This window comes from Panthera tigris, chromosome A3 (assembly GCF_018350195.1).
Source record: "Panthera tigris isolate Pti1 chromosome A3, P.tigris_Pti1_mat1.1, whole genome shotgun sequence".
Taxonomy (NCBI): Eukaryota; Metazoa; Chordata; class Mammalia; order Carnivora; family Felidae; genus Panthera; species Panthera tigris.
The window spans coordinates 82197357-82217981 of NC_056662.1; the positions used below are offsets into that span (position 1 = coordinate 82197357).

The window sequence follows — 20625 nt, forward strand, 5'->3', positions numbered from 1 at the left end:
ATTTCTGGTTGTTGTTGTTACTTGTATCTGAAAAAATCCTGACTGATACATATCATTGTTGCACTACGGTGGCCTCCTACGGCACTTTGCTTGTCCGGCACACATCCATTTCCCCTTCCTTCGGTAACCACAATCTGACTTCTTCTTAGGGATTCTTCCTCTTCTTAGTCTATGTGTGGCAAAAGGTACCTTCCCTCAATCTGTGACCAAGACCAGCCAAGAATTGGAATTCCATTCCCCTGATTACAGTGATTGGTTCAGGGCAGGTCATTTGACCAAATTTGCCTAACATGGAGAGAAACTTCTTTTCAACTAACTTTGAACCCAGAATGTTATAGGATGGAGAACTGCTGCCATCCCCCTTTCTTTTTAAGTTAATTTATTTTGAGAGAGAGATAGAGGAGAGAGTGTAGGGGAGTGGAAGAGAGAGGGAGAGAGAGAATCCCAAGCAGACTCTTCACTGTCAGCACAGAGCCTAACTCTGGGCTTGAACTCACAAACCACGAGATCATGACCTGAGCCAAAATCAACAGTGAATACTTAACTGACTGAGTCACCCAGGCGCCCCTGCTGACATCATCTTACCGCTTCAAGGTAAAAGCCTGCCTGAAATAAAGCCAACACAATTCAAATGTAACCAAGAGATTAAGAGAAACTGAGTCCTGATGTCATTATTTGGGTCCCTGATCACGCTCTGCCTGAAGTCTACTCCTACACCTTTCAGTTACAAGGCAACTATAGATCTTCCTGGACATCCCAATAAACCCATCATAAGTTGAAAATAGATTGAATATACCTAATCAACTGAACATGGTAGCTTAGCATAGCCTACCTTAAACATGCTGAGAACACCTACATTCGCCTACAGCTGGACAAAATCATCTAACCCAAAGCCTATTTTATACTAGAGTGTTGAATATCTTATGTAACTTATTTGATACTGTCCTGAAAGTGAAAAACAAAATCACGGTATGGGTACAGAGTGGGTGTAAGTGCTATGGGTCGTTTCCTCTCGGGGTCGCATGGCTAAGACCTGCACTCACCGCCGGCTGCCCTGCGTTACCAGAGTGCCTTACGTGTGTTGCTAGTCTGGGAAATGGTCAAAACTCAAAATTCCGAGTACAGTTCTGCTAAATGCATGTTGCTTTCGCACCATGGTCAGGTAGAAAAATCCTAAATCCGAACCATTGTAAGCTGGGTAGTCTACCATTCTGTAATTTGAATAGAACTGTTTACTTTTCTGACTTGTAAGCGCTGGAGAAATTTTGATGTGGGTGCCTGGGCTAATTAAGACGAACAAAAGATGCTAACAGAGGGCAGAGGCAAACATCACACAAAGACAGCTCGTTATGAATGTTTCACAGCTAACCTTTCTAGGGAAACCATAACCCAAACCGTTGCTAACACCTTGAGGCAGCACTTACCTAAGAAAAGGAAAACAAAGTTCTTTGTTCCCAGTGTTTTTCTTTTTCATCTCTTTCCCGTTTTCCTTATTCTATAAATCTCATCTGTCGGCGTTTCACTCTTACATACAAATAAAATAGCATGCTAATAATTAATTCATCGAATTGGTTTTTGATTTTTCTTTGACAATCTTATTCTCCCCAAGCTAATGTATTAATGTTCTAAACAGTCTTGCTTTGGTGACTGCTTTTTGTCACATTATAAGGCAATTATCTCAATGCAAATTGTATGCTGCTTTGTGCTATCTCGTATCACCTTCTTTGCTCCAGGTCATGGCAGACACCATCATAATCATGTATATACTCAGTTATGGAAAATATTAATTCTTTTACATTAGTTAAAATTTTGCAGCACTGTGTTAGTTTTAGTACGTAGGACGAGACTGCACCTCCCCCCCCCACAAAAAATGTGACACAGAATGAATGCTTTATTAGAAATCTTAATAGAATGATATGTAAGCACAGAGGAGAGATATCAAATGCGGCCTGGCTATAACTATTCAACGAACTATTATGTCATCATTACATATGATGCTTAAGAAAATTCACGATAATATTAAAAATGCTTACATAGGTAAAGGGGAAAAGGACACAAAATTATATCAAGATTTTTATCTTCACTATGAAAGTTTAATCAAAAGATGCATAGAAAAGTAGTAGAAGAAAATGCATCTAAATTTTAACAGTGTCTCCGAGTAGTGGGTTATGAGCTGTATTTTTTCTCTTACCTTTTTTTTTTTTAACTTTATTTATTTTGGGAAAGAGAAAGCCTGCAAGCAGGGGAGGGGCAGAGAGAGGGGGAGAGAGAGAATCCTCACTGTCAGCACAGAGCTGGACGTGGGGCTCAAACCCACGGCTGAAATCAGGAGTTGGACAGTTAACCTACAGAGCCACCCAGGTGCCCCTCTCTTATTTTCAAAGCTTTATCCTCACCTGCCATGTTTTCTATTACTTTATAATTAAAAACACTTTAAAATTTATTATAAACTTTGGCAAGATAGTAAAAAACAGCAATGAACTCTCATGTGTTTATCTTCTGGATTCAGTGATTGTCAAGATTTTGCCCATTTGCTGTATCTACCTCCCCCCTCACCCACCCCACCCCCCGAGTATTTACAGAAAATTCCATACATCATATAATTCCACCTGCAAATACTTTGGTAAGAATCTTTCTTTTGGGGGGCACCTGGGTGGCTCAGTCGGTTATTCTTCTGATTCTTGGTTTCAGCCCAGATCATGATCTCACAGTTGCTGAGTTTGAGCCCCACCTCAGGCTCCGCACTGACAGCTCAGAGCCTACTTGGGATTCTTTCTCTCTCCCGCTCTCTCTCTGCCCCTCCCCCACTTGCTTGCACTCTCTCTCAAAAAAAGATCTTTAGGGGCGCCTGGGTGGCTCAGTCGGTTAAGCGTCCGACTTCAGCTCAGGTCACGATCTCACGGTCCATGAGTTCGAGCCCCGCGTCAGGCTCTGGGCTGATGGCTCAGAGCCTGGAGCCTGCTTCTGATTCTGTGTCTCCCTCTCTCTCTGCCCCTCCCCCGTTCATGCTCTGTCTCTCTCTGTCTCAAAAATAAATAAACGTTAAAAAAAAATTTTTTTAAAAGATCTTTAAAAAAAATGTTTATTTATTTATTTATTTGGGAGAGAGTGCACATGCAGGGGAGGGGCAGAGAAAGTAACGAAGGGGCAAAGAGAGAGGAAGAGAGAGAGAGAATCACAAGCAGGCTCTGTGCTGTGAGCTCGGAGCCCAATGTAGGTCTCGATCTCAGGAATTGTGAGATCACAACCTGAGCCGAAATCAAGAGTTGGGTGCTTAACCCACTGAGCCACCCAAATACCCCCAATCTCTTTTTTAAAGTGGACATCTTTTCACATAACCACAATTCTTTTAAAGCACTTATCAAAATTAACAATAATCCCTTAGTATCCTTTTACATCATCTAGTAACAGAAAATCCCAATTCCTTGCTCATCTCAATAATGTCTTTTTAAATAATATTTATTTATTTTTGGGAGAGCACAAGCAGAGGGAAGGGCAGAGAGGGGGACAGAGGATCTGAAATGGGCTCTGCTGACAGGCTAACAGCAGTGAGCCCGATGTGGTGTTCAAATCCATGAACCGTGAGATCATGACCTGAGCCATGGTTGGATGCTCAACCAACTGAGCCACCCAGGTGCCCCTGAAAAGTGACTTTTTTACAAGCTTGTTCAGGAGCTCCTGGGTGGCTCAGTTGGTTAAGTGTCAGACTTCAGCTCAGGTCGTGATCTCATGGCTTGTGAGTTCAAGTCCCGAGTGGGGCTCTGTGCTGACAGCTGAGAGCCTGGAGCCTGCTTCGGATTCTGTGTCTCCCCTTTCTCTGCCCTTCCCTGCTTGCACTCTGTCTCTTTCTCTCAAAAATAAGTATTTAAAAAAGCTGGTTTATTTAGGGGTGCCTGGGTTGGTGGATTCAGGTTCGGCCCTCATTGGAGTCTGCTTGGGATTCTCAATCTCTCCCTCTCTCCCTGCCTCTCTCCTGCTTGTGCACACACTCTTTCTCTCTCTCTCTCTCAGGATAAATAAATTTTTTAAAAATGTGGTTTATTTAAATTCAAGTACAAATAAGATCTCATTATAATTGGTTGTCATGTCTCCTAAATTCCTTTTAATTTAAAGAAGTCTGTCCACCCCATCCACACACAAATACATGTACACTTTTTTCATGGCATTGATTTGTCACAAAAACCGTCTTCATTGTCCTATAGAATATTCTACATTATGTATATATCAGTTGCTCCCCTATGGTATCACTTAACTATTTCTCTGTTCCTTTTATTTGCTCTAAATGGAAGTTAATACTAGAAGCCTGATTAGATTCAAGTTCAACATTTTTGGCAGGAATACTTTACAGGAAGTGCTCTAAAAACCCTTGTGTTTGAAATAAGTATCTATCTCAACATGCTGAAATTATGGCCTCAAGTCAAGATGATTTAATTAACCAGAATAAATAAAAAGACACCATTTTAGGTTGAAAGATCAAACTGCAAAGTACAGATTGAGGACACCTTGATTAACAGTCAGGGAAGATATCCAGAAAATTCTGAACCCTGAACACTAATGCAGGCAGCAGCACATCACAGTGGTTGAGAACATGGGTTTCGGGGGCGCCTGGGTGGCTCAGTTGGTTGAGCCTCAGACTCTTGATTTCGGCTCAGGTCATGATCCCGCGGTTGGTGGCACTGAGCCCCATGTCAGGCTCTGCGCTGACAGCGTGAAGCCTGCTTGGGATTTTCTCTCTCCTTCTCTCTCTGCCCCTCCTCTGCTCACCTGTGTGTGTACTCTCTATCTCTCTCAAAACAAACAAACAAACAAACAAACAAACAAAACAAAACAAAAGACTACGGTTCAGAATTGGACAGGATGGGTTTGAATTCTGACTCTGCCACTTACTGGCTGTGTGACTTTTGGTAAGTTAGTTAACTTCCCCAATCCCTCACCAGTCATAACAATATGATAGCCAGTGCTCAATAAACATTGATAGCTAGTATCCTTATTACCTCTAAGAACAGGAAATATAACAGTAGAAAAATTTACCCATGTGTACAACAGGTCACATACAAGAATATTCATCACGGCAGGCTTTGTAATAAGAAAACATTGAAAAAATCTAAATGTTCATACATTGGGGAGGGATGAAGAAAATGTGACGTATTAATATATTAGAATCCTATGCGGTAGTTACAACACCTAGGTGTCTATATACAAATTTTGAGTGGATCTCAAAACAAATGTTGAGTGAGAAATCATGTTTGCAGAAGGATACTTCATGATGATAGTATTTATGAAAAAAAAACCCACACAAAAGTCAATACTAGATATTTTATACAGGAACGTAAGTGTATGCAATGGATATGTTTTGAACTTGACTTTTTAAATTTTAAATAATCATAGATTAACAAGAAGTTGTAAAAAATGATATAGAAAGGTCTCATGTACCCATGATCCATTTTTTTGCCAATGATAATACATTGCATAAATGTAGTTTAATATTAAAAACAGGAAAGTGACATTGATATAATCCACAACTTTATTCAGATATCACTACTTTTAAGATCTTTAAAACTTTTTAATTTATTTTGAGAGAGAGATAGAGAGCTTGTGTGTGCACAGAGCAGGGACAGAGAGAGAGAGAGGGAGAGAATGCCAAGCAGACTCTGTGCTGTCAGCGGGGAGCCCAACGTGGGTCTCCATCCTAGGACCCGTGAGATCATGACCTGAGCCCAGATCAAGAGTCGGACCCTTAGCCAACTGAGCCACCCAGGTGCCCTACATATATCACCAGTTTTATATACACTCCTGTGTGTGTGTGTGTGTGTGTGTGTGTGTATACTTCCATACAATTTTATCACATATGTAGATTCATGTAACCACCACCACAATCCAGATAGAGAGTCACTCCATCACCCAAAGATCTCTCATGCTACTCCTTTGAAGTCATACCCAATATGCTCCCCAGACCCCATCCCAAACACCTGGCAACCACTCATCTAGTCTCCGTCTCTATAATTTTGTCATTTCTAGAATGTTATATAAAAGGCATCAAATGGTATGTAGCCCTTCTGAGACTTTTTTTTTCACCCAGCATAATTCCCTTGAGATTCATTCAAGTTCTTGTTTTGTGTATTGATAGTTTGTTTCTTTTTACTGCTGTGTAGAATTCCATGATAGGGATGAACCATACATTGTTTGACCATTTGCTTATTAAAGGACATTTGGGTTGTTTCCAGCTTTTGGCTATTGCAAATAAGACTGCTATGAACAGTCCTGTATAGGTTCCTTTGTGAAAGTATGTTTTCATTTCTCTGGGGTAAAAGTTAAAGCATGAAATTGCTCTTGCCTGGTAAGTGATGTTTAGGTTTATAAGGCATTGATAGACATATTTTCTAGACTCACTGGATCACTTTACATTCTGGCCGGCAATGTCTGAAAGATCTCATTTCTGCATTCTTACTAGCATTTGATGTTATCGCTATTTTTTATTTTAGTCACTTAATAGTCTAATAGGTGTATGGTGGTATCTCATTGTGATTTTCATTTTCATTCCCATAACGGCTAATGATGTTGAATAGCTTTTCCTGTGTATCTAATGGATCATCTAAGAATGATGTCTAAGGATCTTCCAAAACTTAAAGCAATGTTATTTCTGAGGAAGGTGAGAAGGAACTGAGATTAATGATGAGCTTAAAGAGGGGACTTCAAGTGTATCTCTAATGCACCATATGTTGAAAGAAGAATGAATTCACATTGTATCTATGTGACTAACTATGAACTAAAACAAACAAAAAGCACAGAAGAATAAAAAACAGCTGCAGTGTTTTATCATGGAAAGAACTCAGACTTCAAATCAGACAGACGTGGGTTTGAATTCTGATGTCCCTACCAGGCGTGAGGCCTTCCGAGCTGACTTTAACCTTAGTCTCACTTCTCACCAGTGATACTAGTAGTCACTCCCAGGATTGTTGTGAGAATTTAGTTAAGTTCCGTAGTATATTAAAAGGGCTAGGTGTATGAGGTGCCTGGGTGGCTCCATCAGTTGAGCATCCAAGTTTTGAGATCAGCTCGGGTCATGATCTCACAGTTGGTGGGTTCAAGTCCCATGTCAGGCTCTGCACCGACAGGGCAGAGCCCCCTTGGGATTCTCTGTCTCCCTCTCTCTGCCAATCTCTCTCTCAAAAATAAATAAATACACTTTAAAAAAAATAAAATGATAAAAGGACTGTTATATAGTGTGTGGCAGAAACAAGTTGCTCAGTAAACAGTAAGCTACTGTTCCTACTAAGAATGAGACTTTATGATTTTCTTTAGAGCTTTATTTAGACCTTCGACGCCTCCTAACTTCCAATAAGTGGACTAGTGTTCATTTTCAGGAGTAATGTTACGCTATCACATGCTGAGTGATCTCATTCCGTTCTTCCTGAATGAGTAATAGATTGTACCTTTCCGTTGTACAAAGTTGAGAGCAGCAAATCCCTAGTAAACTCTTTTCCTTGAGGTCTTCAAAATTTACGAAACTGTCTATAATGCTTCACAAAGCCTTTTTCTACATTAATGTGATTGTCAGACCAAATCAACAATGGAAAGTCTTTCATCTTAACCAGAGTAAAGAGCAATCATTCATCCTTAAGAACGCCCAAACAGGTTTGAGCAGGTCTGTTTCTGTGGCAACTTCACATTCCAAGATTAAACCATCCAGATATTCAAAAGGAAATTCAAGTTCTCTGCACTAGGTGTTAAGTGAGAGTGCCATGTTCCCAAAATTATGGGACGGGTCTCCAGTATGAGTTAGTCTACTTGAGCATACTTAGGTTTCTGTGCCACCAGAGATGATGGCACCAAAGACAACGTTTTCTCAGGCACCGGTGTATTACATTTATAATCTATAGGGAACTCAATTCAAGTGTAATGTGTCAATATCTACATTTACCTGAACAAATATGAAGAAGTGATCACATTTCTAGAAATGTTAATACAGGTCATGGGGGTAAACAGGGAGAATCTTATTCTGCTAATCAAGGGGAAAAGGAAAACAAGGGAAGGAGACTGAGGAAGGAACAAGTGAGGAGCAAGTAATGCTCATCCTACTTAGAACATCGCCAATGCAAAAATAAGAGTGGGGGCACCTTGGGTGGCTCAGTCAGTTGAGTGTCTGACCCTTGATTTCGGCTCAGGTCATGATCTCACAGTTCGTGAGTTCAAGCCCCACGTCAGGCTCTGCGCTGGCAGTGTGGATCCTATTTGAGATTCTCTCTCTCCCTCTCTCTCTGCTCCTCTTTCTTTCTCTCTGTCTCAGAATGAATAAACCTAAAAACATAAAAAGTCCGACCCGGATCATAAAGCTAAGTCTTCCTAAAGAAGACTAGAAGTCAGGCCTTCTAATTCATGGTTCAGAACGCTTCCCGCTCGATTCTATATTCCATGATATAACTATATTCATTATTCCGTCATTTAACTCTGTGTGCCTCAGCTTACTCATCTTTAAAATAAGGGGGTTGTGGGGCACCTGGATGGCTCAGTCAGTTAAGCATCAAACTTCAGCACAGGTCTTGATCTCACGGTTTGTGGGTTTGAGCCCATGTCAGACTCTATGCTGACAGCTCAGAGACTCAAGCCTGCTTTGGATTCTGTGTGTGTCTCTCTCTCTCCTCCTCCCCAGCTCGTGCTCTGTCTCTCTCTGCTCTAAAAATGAATAAACGTAAAAAAATATTTTTAAAATTAAAAAAAATAATAATGGGGTTGTAACAAATCTGAAGGTAGTCACAGGTAGCTGAGGGCTATTTTCAATATTCTGCAAAAGAACAGTGATACTGTTATTTCATAATAGTGATACTGATTATTTCAGGGTGTGCCACAACAGTTATTGGGGCACATGTCAGATAGTCACCTGCTTAAACTGAGCAGAGAGAGTGTGTGCTCTGCCCGGCAATGCTTTAGAGCAACAGCCAAAATTAAGCAGCAAAGTGTATTCAAAGGGATCTTCCTGCTGAAAAAGTTGGAAACCACGAGACTAGATTGCTAGGATTGTTATGTTGCTTTCGCAGTGGCATCAGAGAGTTAACTCCCTGCTCTGTCCTCCTGCTGTCTACACCTTATCTGAAAGCCAGGTCTGGAGGTGAGTCATCGTGGAAGAGAGCTTACAGCTTCGCGAGGGAGATGTGGGTGAAGATCTCAGCTAGACTCACAAAGACCATAACACAGATAAGTAATCTCAAGAAGCAGAAGAAACAGATCATAAGCCTCCAGGCCAATGGAAGAGGCAGGGCCTGTGCCTAGTCTTATTAGGTTCCATTTCATTTCTATAAACTCACATATTTTTATTTGAGACTTGCTTGTTAAGCTTCAAGGCCTGGAACAGCTTGTGACAAAAGCTGTTCCTCATGCTGCTGTTGGGAGATTTGGGCATTCAACAGATCCCTTTTTAATCTTTCATTAGAGATTTAAATTTATCACTGCCCCCGCAAGCTTCGTGTTTCTTTTCCATAGCAAGCTATTCCATCAGATTTTAATCACAGTGTCGAAGTAGTTGAGTATCTTACATAGGTTAAACGTATATAAATTCTGAATTCAATCAAATTGTATGCATTTTATCTAGATAATTCAAATAATTCTTAAATTAAAACTTTTGTCTAAAACCTCTAATAATCTTCACTAAAATTATTTGTCATTTTGTAACACACCCTAGAGACACAAGTTTTATCATATATGTTATATTAGATGTGCATTTAGTTTTATATATATGTTATAATATGTTATAATATGTTATATAATGTTATAATAAATGTTATACATTTTCTTATAGTATAGATCTTTTTTTAAGTTTATTTATTTATTTTGAGAGACAGAGGGCACATCCAGGTGGGGGAGGGGCAGAGAGAGAGGAGAGAGAGAGAACCCCAAGCAGGCTCCACACTGTCAGTGCAGAGTCTGACACAGGGCTCAGTCTTGTGAACCAGAAGACCATGACCCGAGCCAAAACCAAGAGTTGGCTGCTCAATCAACTGAGCCACCCAGGTGCCCCATACAGTATAGATCTTTAATACAACTTGTAATAAAATTTATGCAATAAAAGAGTCCTTGTGTACCTGTAGGTCAACAAACCTCAAGGGCAAAAAAAATTATACTTGGAAATAGAAACCTGTAAGAATCAACACTAAGTAGCTAAGTTGAGGTAACAACGTATATAATCAAGTTGCAAAAGTTTGTAAAGTGGTGCTGATGAGATTATGCTAGGGTGTCTTCCATATTGTACGTAGAAGTCTAAGGAAGCTCTCAAATCCAGGGTTAAAATTTAATTTAAGCAAAATACAGTATCTCCACTATGATATTGCAATTTATGTTGCAGAGGGTAAAGAAGCTTTGATAAAAATAAAGCCAAAAAGCAAAAAAAAAATAAAAATAAAAATCAGCCATTATTTAGTACTGTGTATTCCACCTACATCTACACACACACACACACACACACACACACAGGTTAAAAAGTCAAATGCTTTTCAGGGAGTTCTGACAGCGGCTGCTGAGTGAGGGTCTGCGGGAGTAACTGACTGGCTGTCTCCATTGTCGGTGTCTCTCCGCAGGAGCTATATATTGAAGACAATGTCTGGAAGATTCTACTTTGTAATTGTTGGCCACCATGATCATCCAGTGTTTGAGATGGAATTTTTGCCAGCTGGGAAACCAGAATCCAAAGATCATCATCATCATCTGAACCAGTTTCTAGCTCATGCTGCTCTCGACCACATAGATGAGAATATGTGGCTGTCGGACAACATGTACTTGAAAACCGTGGACAAGTTCAATGAGTGGCTTGTTTCAGCATTTGTTACTACAGAGCATATGAGATGTATTATGCTTCATGAAACAAGGTGTGATGATGGAATAAAGAACTTCTTTACTGGGGCACCTGGGTGGCTCAGGTTGGTTGAGTGTCCAACTTCGGCTCAGGTCATGATCTCACAGTTCGTGAGTTCGAGCCCCGCGTCAGGCTCCGTGCTGACAGCTCAGAGCCTGGAGCCTGCTTTGGATTCTGTCTCCCTCTTTCTCTGCCCCTCCCCTGTTCTCTCTCTCTCTCTCTCTCTCTCTCTCTCCTCTCTCTCTCTCTCAACTAAAATAAACATTAAGAAAAAAAAGAACTTCTTTACTGGTTTTTATGATTTATACAGAAAGTTTGCAATGAATCCATTTTATGAAGCCATTTCTCCTATTCCATCAAACGCATTTGACAGAAAAGTTCAGTTTCTTGGGAAGAAACACCTTTTAAGTTGAATGCAGAAAAATTTGGAAATAAACAATGTCACTACAATGGGGTATTCTGAGGAATGTGGACACTGTAAGTAGCCTGATTAGTCTGGGAAGGTTTTAGGGGGAAAAAAAAAGTCAAACAGTTTTACAAAGCTTATAATAATGAATGTCAGGTCCCAGCCCTACCCTCTCAACTCTCAGTTTCTGCTTCCCCAAAGCAACTACTTTTAACTCTTTTAGTTGTTTCTTTGGATACTTAACTCCTTATTTCTGAGCATGCTTCTTCAACTATTTCTTGATCTTTTCCAGTTTAAACATCACCCTTTAACCATCTACTATTAACGATCATTTAACTCCATTACAATTCCTTCCCAACATACACATGCTCCCCCATCCTCCTAGCAGCAACACATCATAATATTTGATTAGATCATTATTTGGGAGTTACACCCATACTGAGCCATGTAGAATACATAATAACATTCCTTTTGTATTACAATTTAGATTTTTTCCCTGGATTTAATCATTGTCTGGTTTTTCCTCTGTTTAAGAAATAATCACTAGTTTATCACCAAACTCTCCACTAAAAGTACATATTTATAGCTCCCAAAGTCTTAAAATACATCAGATGATCATGTGTGTGTGTGTGTGTGTGTGTGAGAGAGAGAGAGAGAGAGAGAGAGAGAGAGATGGAGAGAGAGATTTCCCTCCTGAAATACCCTGTCCTGATTCAGACTCTAGAGTGATGCACAATAGATTCCTTGGGATTTATGTTCTACCATCAATCATGGAATTCTTATCTTTCTTCTGTCTTGAATCCCTGGTCTCCTAATTCTCCTGATTTCATATTTCAGCTCAGGTCACGATCTCACAGTCTGTGAGTTCGAGCCCCGCGTCAGGCTCTGTGCTGACAGCTCAGAGCCTGGAGCCTGCTTCCCATTCTGTGTCTCCCTCTCTCTCTGTCCCTCCCCTGCTCATGCTCTGTCTGTCTCTGTCTCAAAAATAAATAAACATTAAAAAAAATGTCATTCAACCCTAGAATTCTCACCTACAGACTTCATTTACATAGCAGTGAAATAAACATCGGGGTTTTTTTAAAGTCACTTTTGCGTGTGCACAAGTGGGGTAGGGGCAGAGAGAGAGGAAGAGAGAGAATCCCCAAGCAGGCTCTGCACTGTCAGCACAGAGCCTGACAAGGAGTTAGAATCCACGAACCATGAGATCATGACCTGAGCCGAAATCAAGAGTCAAATGCTCAACTGACCGAACTACCCAGCCACCCCAAAGGTCACTTTTATTCTATGTTTTCTGTCACTTACTGCTGAATCTAATCCTAACAGACACAAAGGCTCAGGTTATGTGCTATCTTCTCAGAGTGGGTTCCCCCATCCCAAGTCACTCTCTATTATTTTCCTTATAGCCCTTTGGTTATCTGAATTCATCATGTTTTTAAGTTCATTTCTTTGATGGTGTGTCTCTCCCAACTAAATGTAAGCTTCATGAAGGCCAAGACTATGCCCAGGTCCTAGAATGGGACCTGGCTTATGGTACATCTTCTAAACATAGCTGTTGAGTGAATAACGACACCTGGTTAAGTCAGAGCCCTACTGGTTTTAGGAAAGCAGATGGAAGTGTCTAGACTTTCCCTGCATAGAATAGTTCCTCAATTATTTCTGTTCAGAGTCCACACTTACCTATCAAAATTCTGGTTACTAATTAAATTTCCTAAGTGTTTGAAACTGGAAAATTAACCTTGAAGAGATGATTCAAACCTCTTGGTCAATAGATATGTCTCCCATCATAAATTAATAAGCTGCCATTGTGGTTTGTAAGTGATTAGGAGGCATAGCTTTGGAGGTGGGCAGACAAAAGTATGAACATTTTGCCACGTACAGAAATTGAACTTGACTAGTTACATAAATTTGCTAAGCTTTAATTTCCTCATTTGTAAAAAATGGGACTACCAATACCTGATATAAGGACCAGATAAGATAATGTATTTAAGAGATTGAGCAATTTGCTCAGAGAGTCTGAAAGGAGGGGAGCCAAGTTTTAAATCCAAGTCTTTATGATGCTGGATTCTTAGCCCCTAACCTCTACTTTTAAAAAGTCCCCTGTGGCCATGCTTGTCAGTCTTATAGTCCTAATATGTTAGAACATTCCCCCAACTAACTTAGAAAGAACACTAACATTCATCCATTCAATTTATTTATTCCAGACATCTCAGCTTTATTTGGTGAAGCAAGACTCAGCATTTAGGACCTAGAGTGCTGTTAAGTCATAGCATTAGAGTGTTTGGTGGGAAGAATAGCTTTTGGGTTGGAAGGAGTACTGATAGAATCAGTAATTCAAGTTCTAGTCCACCCTTAATAGTAGAGCAATTTGGCCCTGAGTGGAGTACTTTAGCTTTTATCCTGAAAGGTTAAAAAACAGGCTTCGTGGAGAAATTCACTTATTTAAAATATACACAACACTATATGTCAATTACACCTCAATAAAACTAGAAAAAAATAAGTGAATACTACAGTAGAGTTGTGCAACCATTACCACAAGCAATTTTAGAACATTTCATTATCCTAAAAAGAAATTGCGTACTGATTAGCAGTCACTCATTTCTCTGTTCCTTCCCCACAACCTACCAACCTGGTCCTAGACAACCATAATCTACCTTCTGTCTCTACAGATTTGCCCATTCTGAGTATTTCATATAAATGGAATCATAAATTACAAATGGAACTGTAACTGGCTTTTTTCACTTAGCATCATGTTTTCAAGGTTCATCTGTGTAGCACACTACCCTCCTCTCTATGGATGAATAATATTCCATTATGCATATTTGGACACCCTATATTTTGTCTGTATACTCATTGGTTGATGGCCATTTGGGCTGTTTACTTTTTTTGGCTATTATAAATAATACTGGTATGAACATTTATGTACAAGTTTTTGTATGGGCATATGTTTTCATTTTCCTGATATATACCTAGAAGTGGAATTGCTAAGTCGTATGTTAACTGTGTTTATCCTTTTGAGGAACTTCCAGCCTGCTTTGTAAAGCAGCAATACCATTTAACATTCCCACCAGCAATGGATAAGGCTTCCAATTTCTCCACATCCTTATCAACGCTTGTTATTATCTGCCACTTTGATTACAACTATCCTGGTGAGTATGAAGTGAAACCTCATTGTGGTTTTGATTTGCCTTTACCTTATGGTTTCTTTGATGCTAATCATGCTAAGCTTCTTTTCATGAGTTTATTGGCCATTCTATATATCTTCTTTGCATAAATGTCTATTCAAATCCTTTTCCTATTTTTTAAAAATTATTCTAGAGAAAGAGAGAGAACGTGAGCAGGGGAGAGGGGCAGAGGGAGAGACAGAGAGAATCCCAAGCAGGCTCCAAGCTAAGCATGGAGCCCACTGTGGGGCTTGACCCAATGACCCTAGGATCATGACCTGAGCCAAAATCAAGAGTCAGGTGCCCAACCAACTGAGCCACTCAGGTGCCCTCTCCTTTTCCTTTTTTAAAATTGGGTTAGTTATTTTTTATTATTGAATTTTAGAAGTTCTTTATATATGCTAGATACAAGTCCCTTATCAGGTGTATAATTTGCAAGTATTTTCTCCCATTCTGTGAGTTGCCTTTTTATTCACTTGATGGTATCTTTTGTAGCACAAATGTTTTCAGTTTTGGTGAAGTCCAATTTATCTATTTCTTCTTTTGTTGCTTGTGCTTTTGTATCACATCTGAGAAACCATTGCCTAATCCAAGGTTGTGAAGATTTATATCCCCTATGTTTTTAAAAGAGTTTCATGGTTTTAGCTGTTGATCCATTTCAAGTTAATTTCTGTATATGGTGAGATGTGAGCAGGGAATATTAACCTTTTTAATGAGGAATATCACAACTAAAATGCCAACTAAAACTATAGCTTATACACACTAAGTGCCTATGAGATTTGTTTTTTTATTTTAAAAATAATTTAATTAACCTAGTTTTAAAACTATAATTCTTCTCTTGGAAAGCACCTGCAGTGGATAATTAGGTCAAAACCTAATAGACTTGGAAATGAGAAATTGTGGGTCAGGCAAACTATACTTGATTGTTTTCTGGTCCAAACAGGCAACAATCATTGATGACTGCTTGAACCATTAAGTGACAAACTCCTGGGGAACTCTGTAATAGATCGTTGAATAAAACCAAAATCTGCTGAATAATGTTAACATCACTAACTGCGGGACATCCACACATTGTGTTTCTTCAAATGTGATGTGATAGGAATTACATATCACTGCCCATGAAATACTTTCACCAAAATAGTTGAACCTAGATCTAATCAGTCTCCTAGATCCACCAGTTTATAGAAAATATAGAGGCTTGAGGAACAAGAAAAACAACATTGCATGGATACAATCAGCCAAATCCAGAATGAGGACATTTCAGAGGACAAATGATCCAATTTCTTCACCCAAAATATGGTATAAGAAAAGAGAGGGAAGTGTCATGAACTAAAATAGTCTTAAGAGACATATCAACTGAATACAATATGCAGGCCTTATTGAGATCTTGATCGAAAAAAAAACAAATGAAAGAGGACATTTTGGAGATGACTGAGAAAAGCTGAATATGGACTGAATATTAGGAGATAATAAGAATTTGTTAATTTTGTTGGCTATAATAATGGTATTGTGATTATGTTTTTCAAGCCTTTATCTGTTAGAAAACATACCAAAGTATTTAAAGGAGGCAAAACATGATGCCTGAGATTTGTTTTAAAATACTCCAGCAAACAAGAATAGCAAAACTGTGTGTGGAAGGAAACAGATGAAACAAGAACAGTAGAAAGCTGATCACTGCTGAAGTTAGCTGATGGGCTCATAGGGTTCATTTTACTGTACTTCTATATGTGTTGAAAATATCCACACTAAAAGCCAAAAATAGTAATCAAATCGATTATTAAAAAAATAACTTAAAGCTATTAAATCATAAAGCACATAAATTCTCCAGAATTCTTTTCCTCCAATACGGAGATGTACTTATGTTATACAGAGCATCCAAAGCAAGTAAGAGGCTAAATGAAGTCAGGAAAAGGGTACTTGGCTGGCTCAGTTGGTAGAACATGTGAGGGTCATGAGTTCAAGCCTCACATTGGGCAGACAGCTTACTAAAAACAAACAAACAAACAAACAAACAAAGGAAATTGGATAGTAAAGCATTTAGTTTATTAACTTTCATATTATTTATTCCCTTCCCCAACAGAGATATGGAATCACAGATCACAGATCCCTACTTGTGTGTGTGTGTGTGTACGCGCGCGCGCACGCGTGCGTGTTCATAATAATTGTGCTCATCCTCGGCTAAATCAAGACAATAGCACTATTTACAGTATTGCAAGATTTTCACTTGTTTCTGATATCAATACAAAGCAAAGAATATCCATACAACACACCTTGCCTATAACAAAGTTATGTATAAATGTCATTTAAAATTTAATCGACCATGAGAAAACAATCAGACAAATCCAGAACATGGGACATTTCTATAGCCAAATGATCTGACTTCTTCAAAAAGTTAATTTCATGAAGAAAAAAAGTGGAGAAGACTTTTCTAGATTAAGAGATTAAAGAGACGTAACAACAAAAACAATATATGAAGCCTGATGGGATCTTGGTTTAGGAAGAAAAACAGCTGTAAACACTGTAGGGACAACTGGGAAAATATGAATATGGACTGAGTGTTAGGTGATATGGAATCTAACGGATTGCTAATTTTTCCTACATATGATGATGCCATGGTTTTGTAAGAGATTGCTTTATTTTTTATAGGCATGCTGAAGAATTTAGGAGTGTAGTAATGTGATGTCTGAAACACTTTCAAATGGATTAACTTACTTCCATCTAATTTGACTCAACACTTCTAACATAAACGTTTCTCTTAGCAACACAAATGAGAAAGACCTGGAAGAGGTTAGATAATTGACAAGATGGAGAAATACTTTTCCGGGATAAATACAAAGCTTTTGACTTAGTGACTTTTAAAACTAAATAATTAAATAAATGACATGGATGTCCTCTTCCTGAGTTCTTCAGGTACAGAATATGCTGTAATTGATTATTAAAATTAATCAACTGGTAACACTACCAGTTTCTAAAATGAGTAAACATCTTTGGAGTGAATTAGAGTTCTACTCAAAACATCCCTAAGGGGATTTTTTGCTCATTAATTTAGATACTGCAGATACAAATAACAGTATTTTTAAGGAAACCATTCTTTTGAAAAAAATTTAAAAATTTTTAATTCCAGTGTAATTAACAGATGGTATTATATTAGTTTCAGGCGTACAATACAGTGGTCCAACAATTCTATGCATCACCCAGTGCTCATTATGACAAGTGCACGCCTTGATCCCCATCACCAGTTTCACCCATTCCCCCACTCATTTCCCCTTTGGTAACCATCGGTTTGTTTTCTATAGTTAAGAGTCTGGTTTTTTGTCTTTTTTTCATTTGTTCATTTGTTTTGCTTCTTAAATTCCACCTGTGACTGAAATCATATGGTATTGTCTTTCTTTGACTGACTTATTTCACTTAGCATTATACCCTCTAGATCCATCTATGTTGTTGAAAATGGCAAGATTTCATTCTTTTTTATGGCTGAGTAATATTTATATGTGTGTGTATGCGTGTGTGTGTGTGTGTGTGTGTGTCTGTATGTCTGTGTATATATCACATCTTCTTTACGCATTCATTTATTGATGGACACTTGGATTGCTTCCATAACTGGCTATTGCAAATAATGCTGCAATATAATAGGGGTGCATATATCTTTTCAAATTAATGTTTTCATATTCTTTGAGTAAATACCTAGTAGTGGAATTACTGGATCATATGATAATTCTATTTAAAATTTTTTTTTTAACATTTATTTATTTTTGAGACAGAGAGAGACAGAGCATGAACGGGGAAGGGTCAGAGAGAGGGAGACACAGAATCCGAAACAGGCTCCAGGCTCTGAGCTGTCAGCACAGAGCCTGACGCGGGGCCCGAACCCACGGACCGCGAGATCATGACCTGAGCCGAAGTTGGCCGCTCAACCGACTGAGCCACCCAGGCGCCCCGATAATTCTAGTTGTAATTTTTTGAGGAAACTATACTGTGGAAATCATTCGTATCTATAAATTCTGGAGAGAAAAGAGTTTATTATTTTTATTATTTTACTTCAATACTAGAAGACATTGTTTTCCTTTTCAATTCAACCATGATACATATCTAAGAATACAAGTGTATTTTAACATTGTTTTACTCTATAACCATAAAAATATACCAATCCATTTCCACCTAAGCACAGAGGATAAATCAGGTCCAAGTGAAATGCTAGAATTACTCCAGGAAAGTCATCCCCAACTGGGATGCCAAGTGGGGCTTAAGGTTCATGACAGATCTGGAGTTTCCAAAAATCCTAAGGGTAAACAAAATTCAGGCTTTGGAGTCAGCCAGGCGTGTGATTAATCATAGTTCGGTTATATTATAGTTAGGTGAATTTGGGCAGGTAACTTAATTTTTTAAAACAACTTTGTTGAAATTATAAAATATATTTTACATATCTCAAATGTACAGTGTGATGATTTTTAGTAAATGTATATAGTTGTGCAAGCATCACCAAAATCTAGTTTTAGAACATTTTCATTTCCCTGTAAAGTTCTCTCATGCCTATTCTCAGCCAAACCTAGATCCCAGCCCCAGCAATCACTGATCCACCTCCTTTATCTACAAGTTTGCTTTTTCTAGAAATTTAATATAAATGGAATTATACAATATGTAGTTTTTTGCATCTGGCATAATGTTTGTTAGGGTCATCCATGTTTACAGTGTGTATTGTTTTCTTTTTATTGCTCGATACTATTGTATTGTATGCATATACCACATAGTTTACTCATTCACAAATTGATGGACATTAGAATTGTTTAAATTGTTTAAATTGACATTAGAATTGCTAAAAAATTAGCATAATTTTATATTTAATTTTTTTAAAAACTGCCCAATTCGTTTCCAAAGTGGCTGCACCATTGTACCTTCCCACCAGCAATGGAGGGCTCCAGTTTCTCCACATCCAACATGTGTTATTTTCTGTCTTTTTGATCACAGCTATTCTAGTGTGGGTATGATACGGTATCTCATTATAGTTTGTTTTTTTTTTTACACTTGCATATTTTCCTCACTGTAATGCCTCCAACTACCACGTTCCCCTCAGTATTGGTGGGTCCTCCCTCTGTCAAGTCATAGTATTCTGGGAGTGAGCAGAGATAGCAAGAGGAGTGGAGGTAGAAGAGGCAGGGAAGAGTAAGAGAGACGGGAAGGACACTGTGGAGTGACTGCTGGCCCACCAGGCAGCTGGCTGGGCCCCCAAACCTGACCTCAGCATGGGAATATCATACTGGCAACAGTAAGCGGTGCTCCTTTTTCTCGGCAGCCTTCAGGGCATTGGTCTGCGCAGGTGCCCCTCCACGTTGCGCACCTCCATCTTGTCATCCGTTGAGATCAGGATCGCAGACTCCGACTCCTTGTACGTGGGACTCAGCCCTCTGGCAGTGGACCTTGCTCTCCTCCCTTGAGTCCTGATTGGCTCCCCTTTCTTCTAGTTTAGCTTTCGTCCTCCCCTTTCTCCTGAAGTTGTTCACTCTCCAAAACATCAAAGCATTGACGAGGAAGGGGATGATCAGCATGATGATGGCCAGTTTCAGGTCTGAGTTTTCAGGGGACTCAATAGGGCCACCTTTTCCCACTGATGTGTGAAGAGGATGATGAAGACAACAGACTTTTAAAAAGTCTTGATCATGGTGTTAAAGAGCACACTGCCTTAGGCTCTGCACTGCAGAAGGTCTCCACGTTCATCAGAACGGGGACTCTCACTGCTGCCACTCTATCAAGACGCAGACGGACTTGCACGCCCATGTAGGTGAGCAGCATGCCCACAGTTATGTCCCAAGAGGGAGCTGAAGTGAACAAGGATCCTCTTCAATGAGACCTGCTAGGTTTGCAAAGTGGATGGACAGCATAATTATGGCTTGTTTGGAAGTATCTAAAAACCGTATCTTCTTTCATGCTTTGGTTCTTTGGTTTGAGCTTCAATGTGCTGAAGGCCACCGCCCAGAGCAGCCCTGCAGGAAGATGCTGAAACTGCGCAGGAGTGCAAGGCTTTCGCCTAGCAGCTCCCACCAACCAGCAGGGCCGCGTGCCCTGCAGTCCCAGCTGTTCCTGGGGAGGCCCTGCATTGACTGCCTGGCAGAGGGGCACCAAAGCCAGCCCACCTGTGGCCTTGCTGCCTGCAGGCCACCACTCTCATTAGGGTTTTCATTTGTATTTCCTCAAGGATTAATGATGTTGAGCATCTTTCC

The 20625-nt window shown here is 39.4% G+C and overlaps 1 protein-coding gene and 1 pseudogene across 1 annotated transcript; one reads left to right on the forward strand and one right to left on the reverse strand.

Annotated features, from left to right (window-relative positions):
• Positions 1-9023: 9023 nt before the first annotated feature.
• On the forward strand, positions 9024-11256 carry LOC122237033 (trafficking protein particle complex subunit 2-like). Its single transcript, XM_042979766.1, has 3 exons — positions 9024-9106; positions 10569-10891; positions 11138-11256. Exons 2-3 carry the CDS (start codon positions 10588-10590, stop codon positions 11254-11256), a joined length of 423 nt encoding a protein of 140 aa, XP_042835700.1. The 5' UTR covers positions 9024-9106; positions 10569-10587.
• Positions 11257-19659: 8403 nt separating this feature from the next.
• Positions 19660-20502, reverse strand: LOC102969806 (annotated as a pseudogene).
• Between the last annotated feature and the right edge of the window lie 123 nt (positions 20503-20625).

What these genes read in the sequence shown, in the direction of transcription:
- LOC122237033 (XM_042979766.1), top strand. Translation starts at nt 10,588, where the DNA reads ATGTCTGGAAGATTCTACTTTGTAATTGTTGGCCACCATGATCATCCA. An exon ending in AAAGAACTTCTTTACTGGGG is followed by an intron (nt 10,892 to 11,137) that starts CACCTGGGTGGC and finishes TCTTTACTGGTT; the next exon opens with TTTATGATTTATACAGAAAG.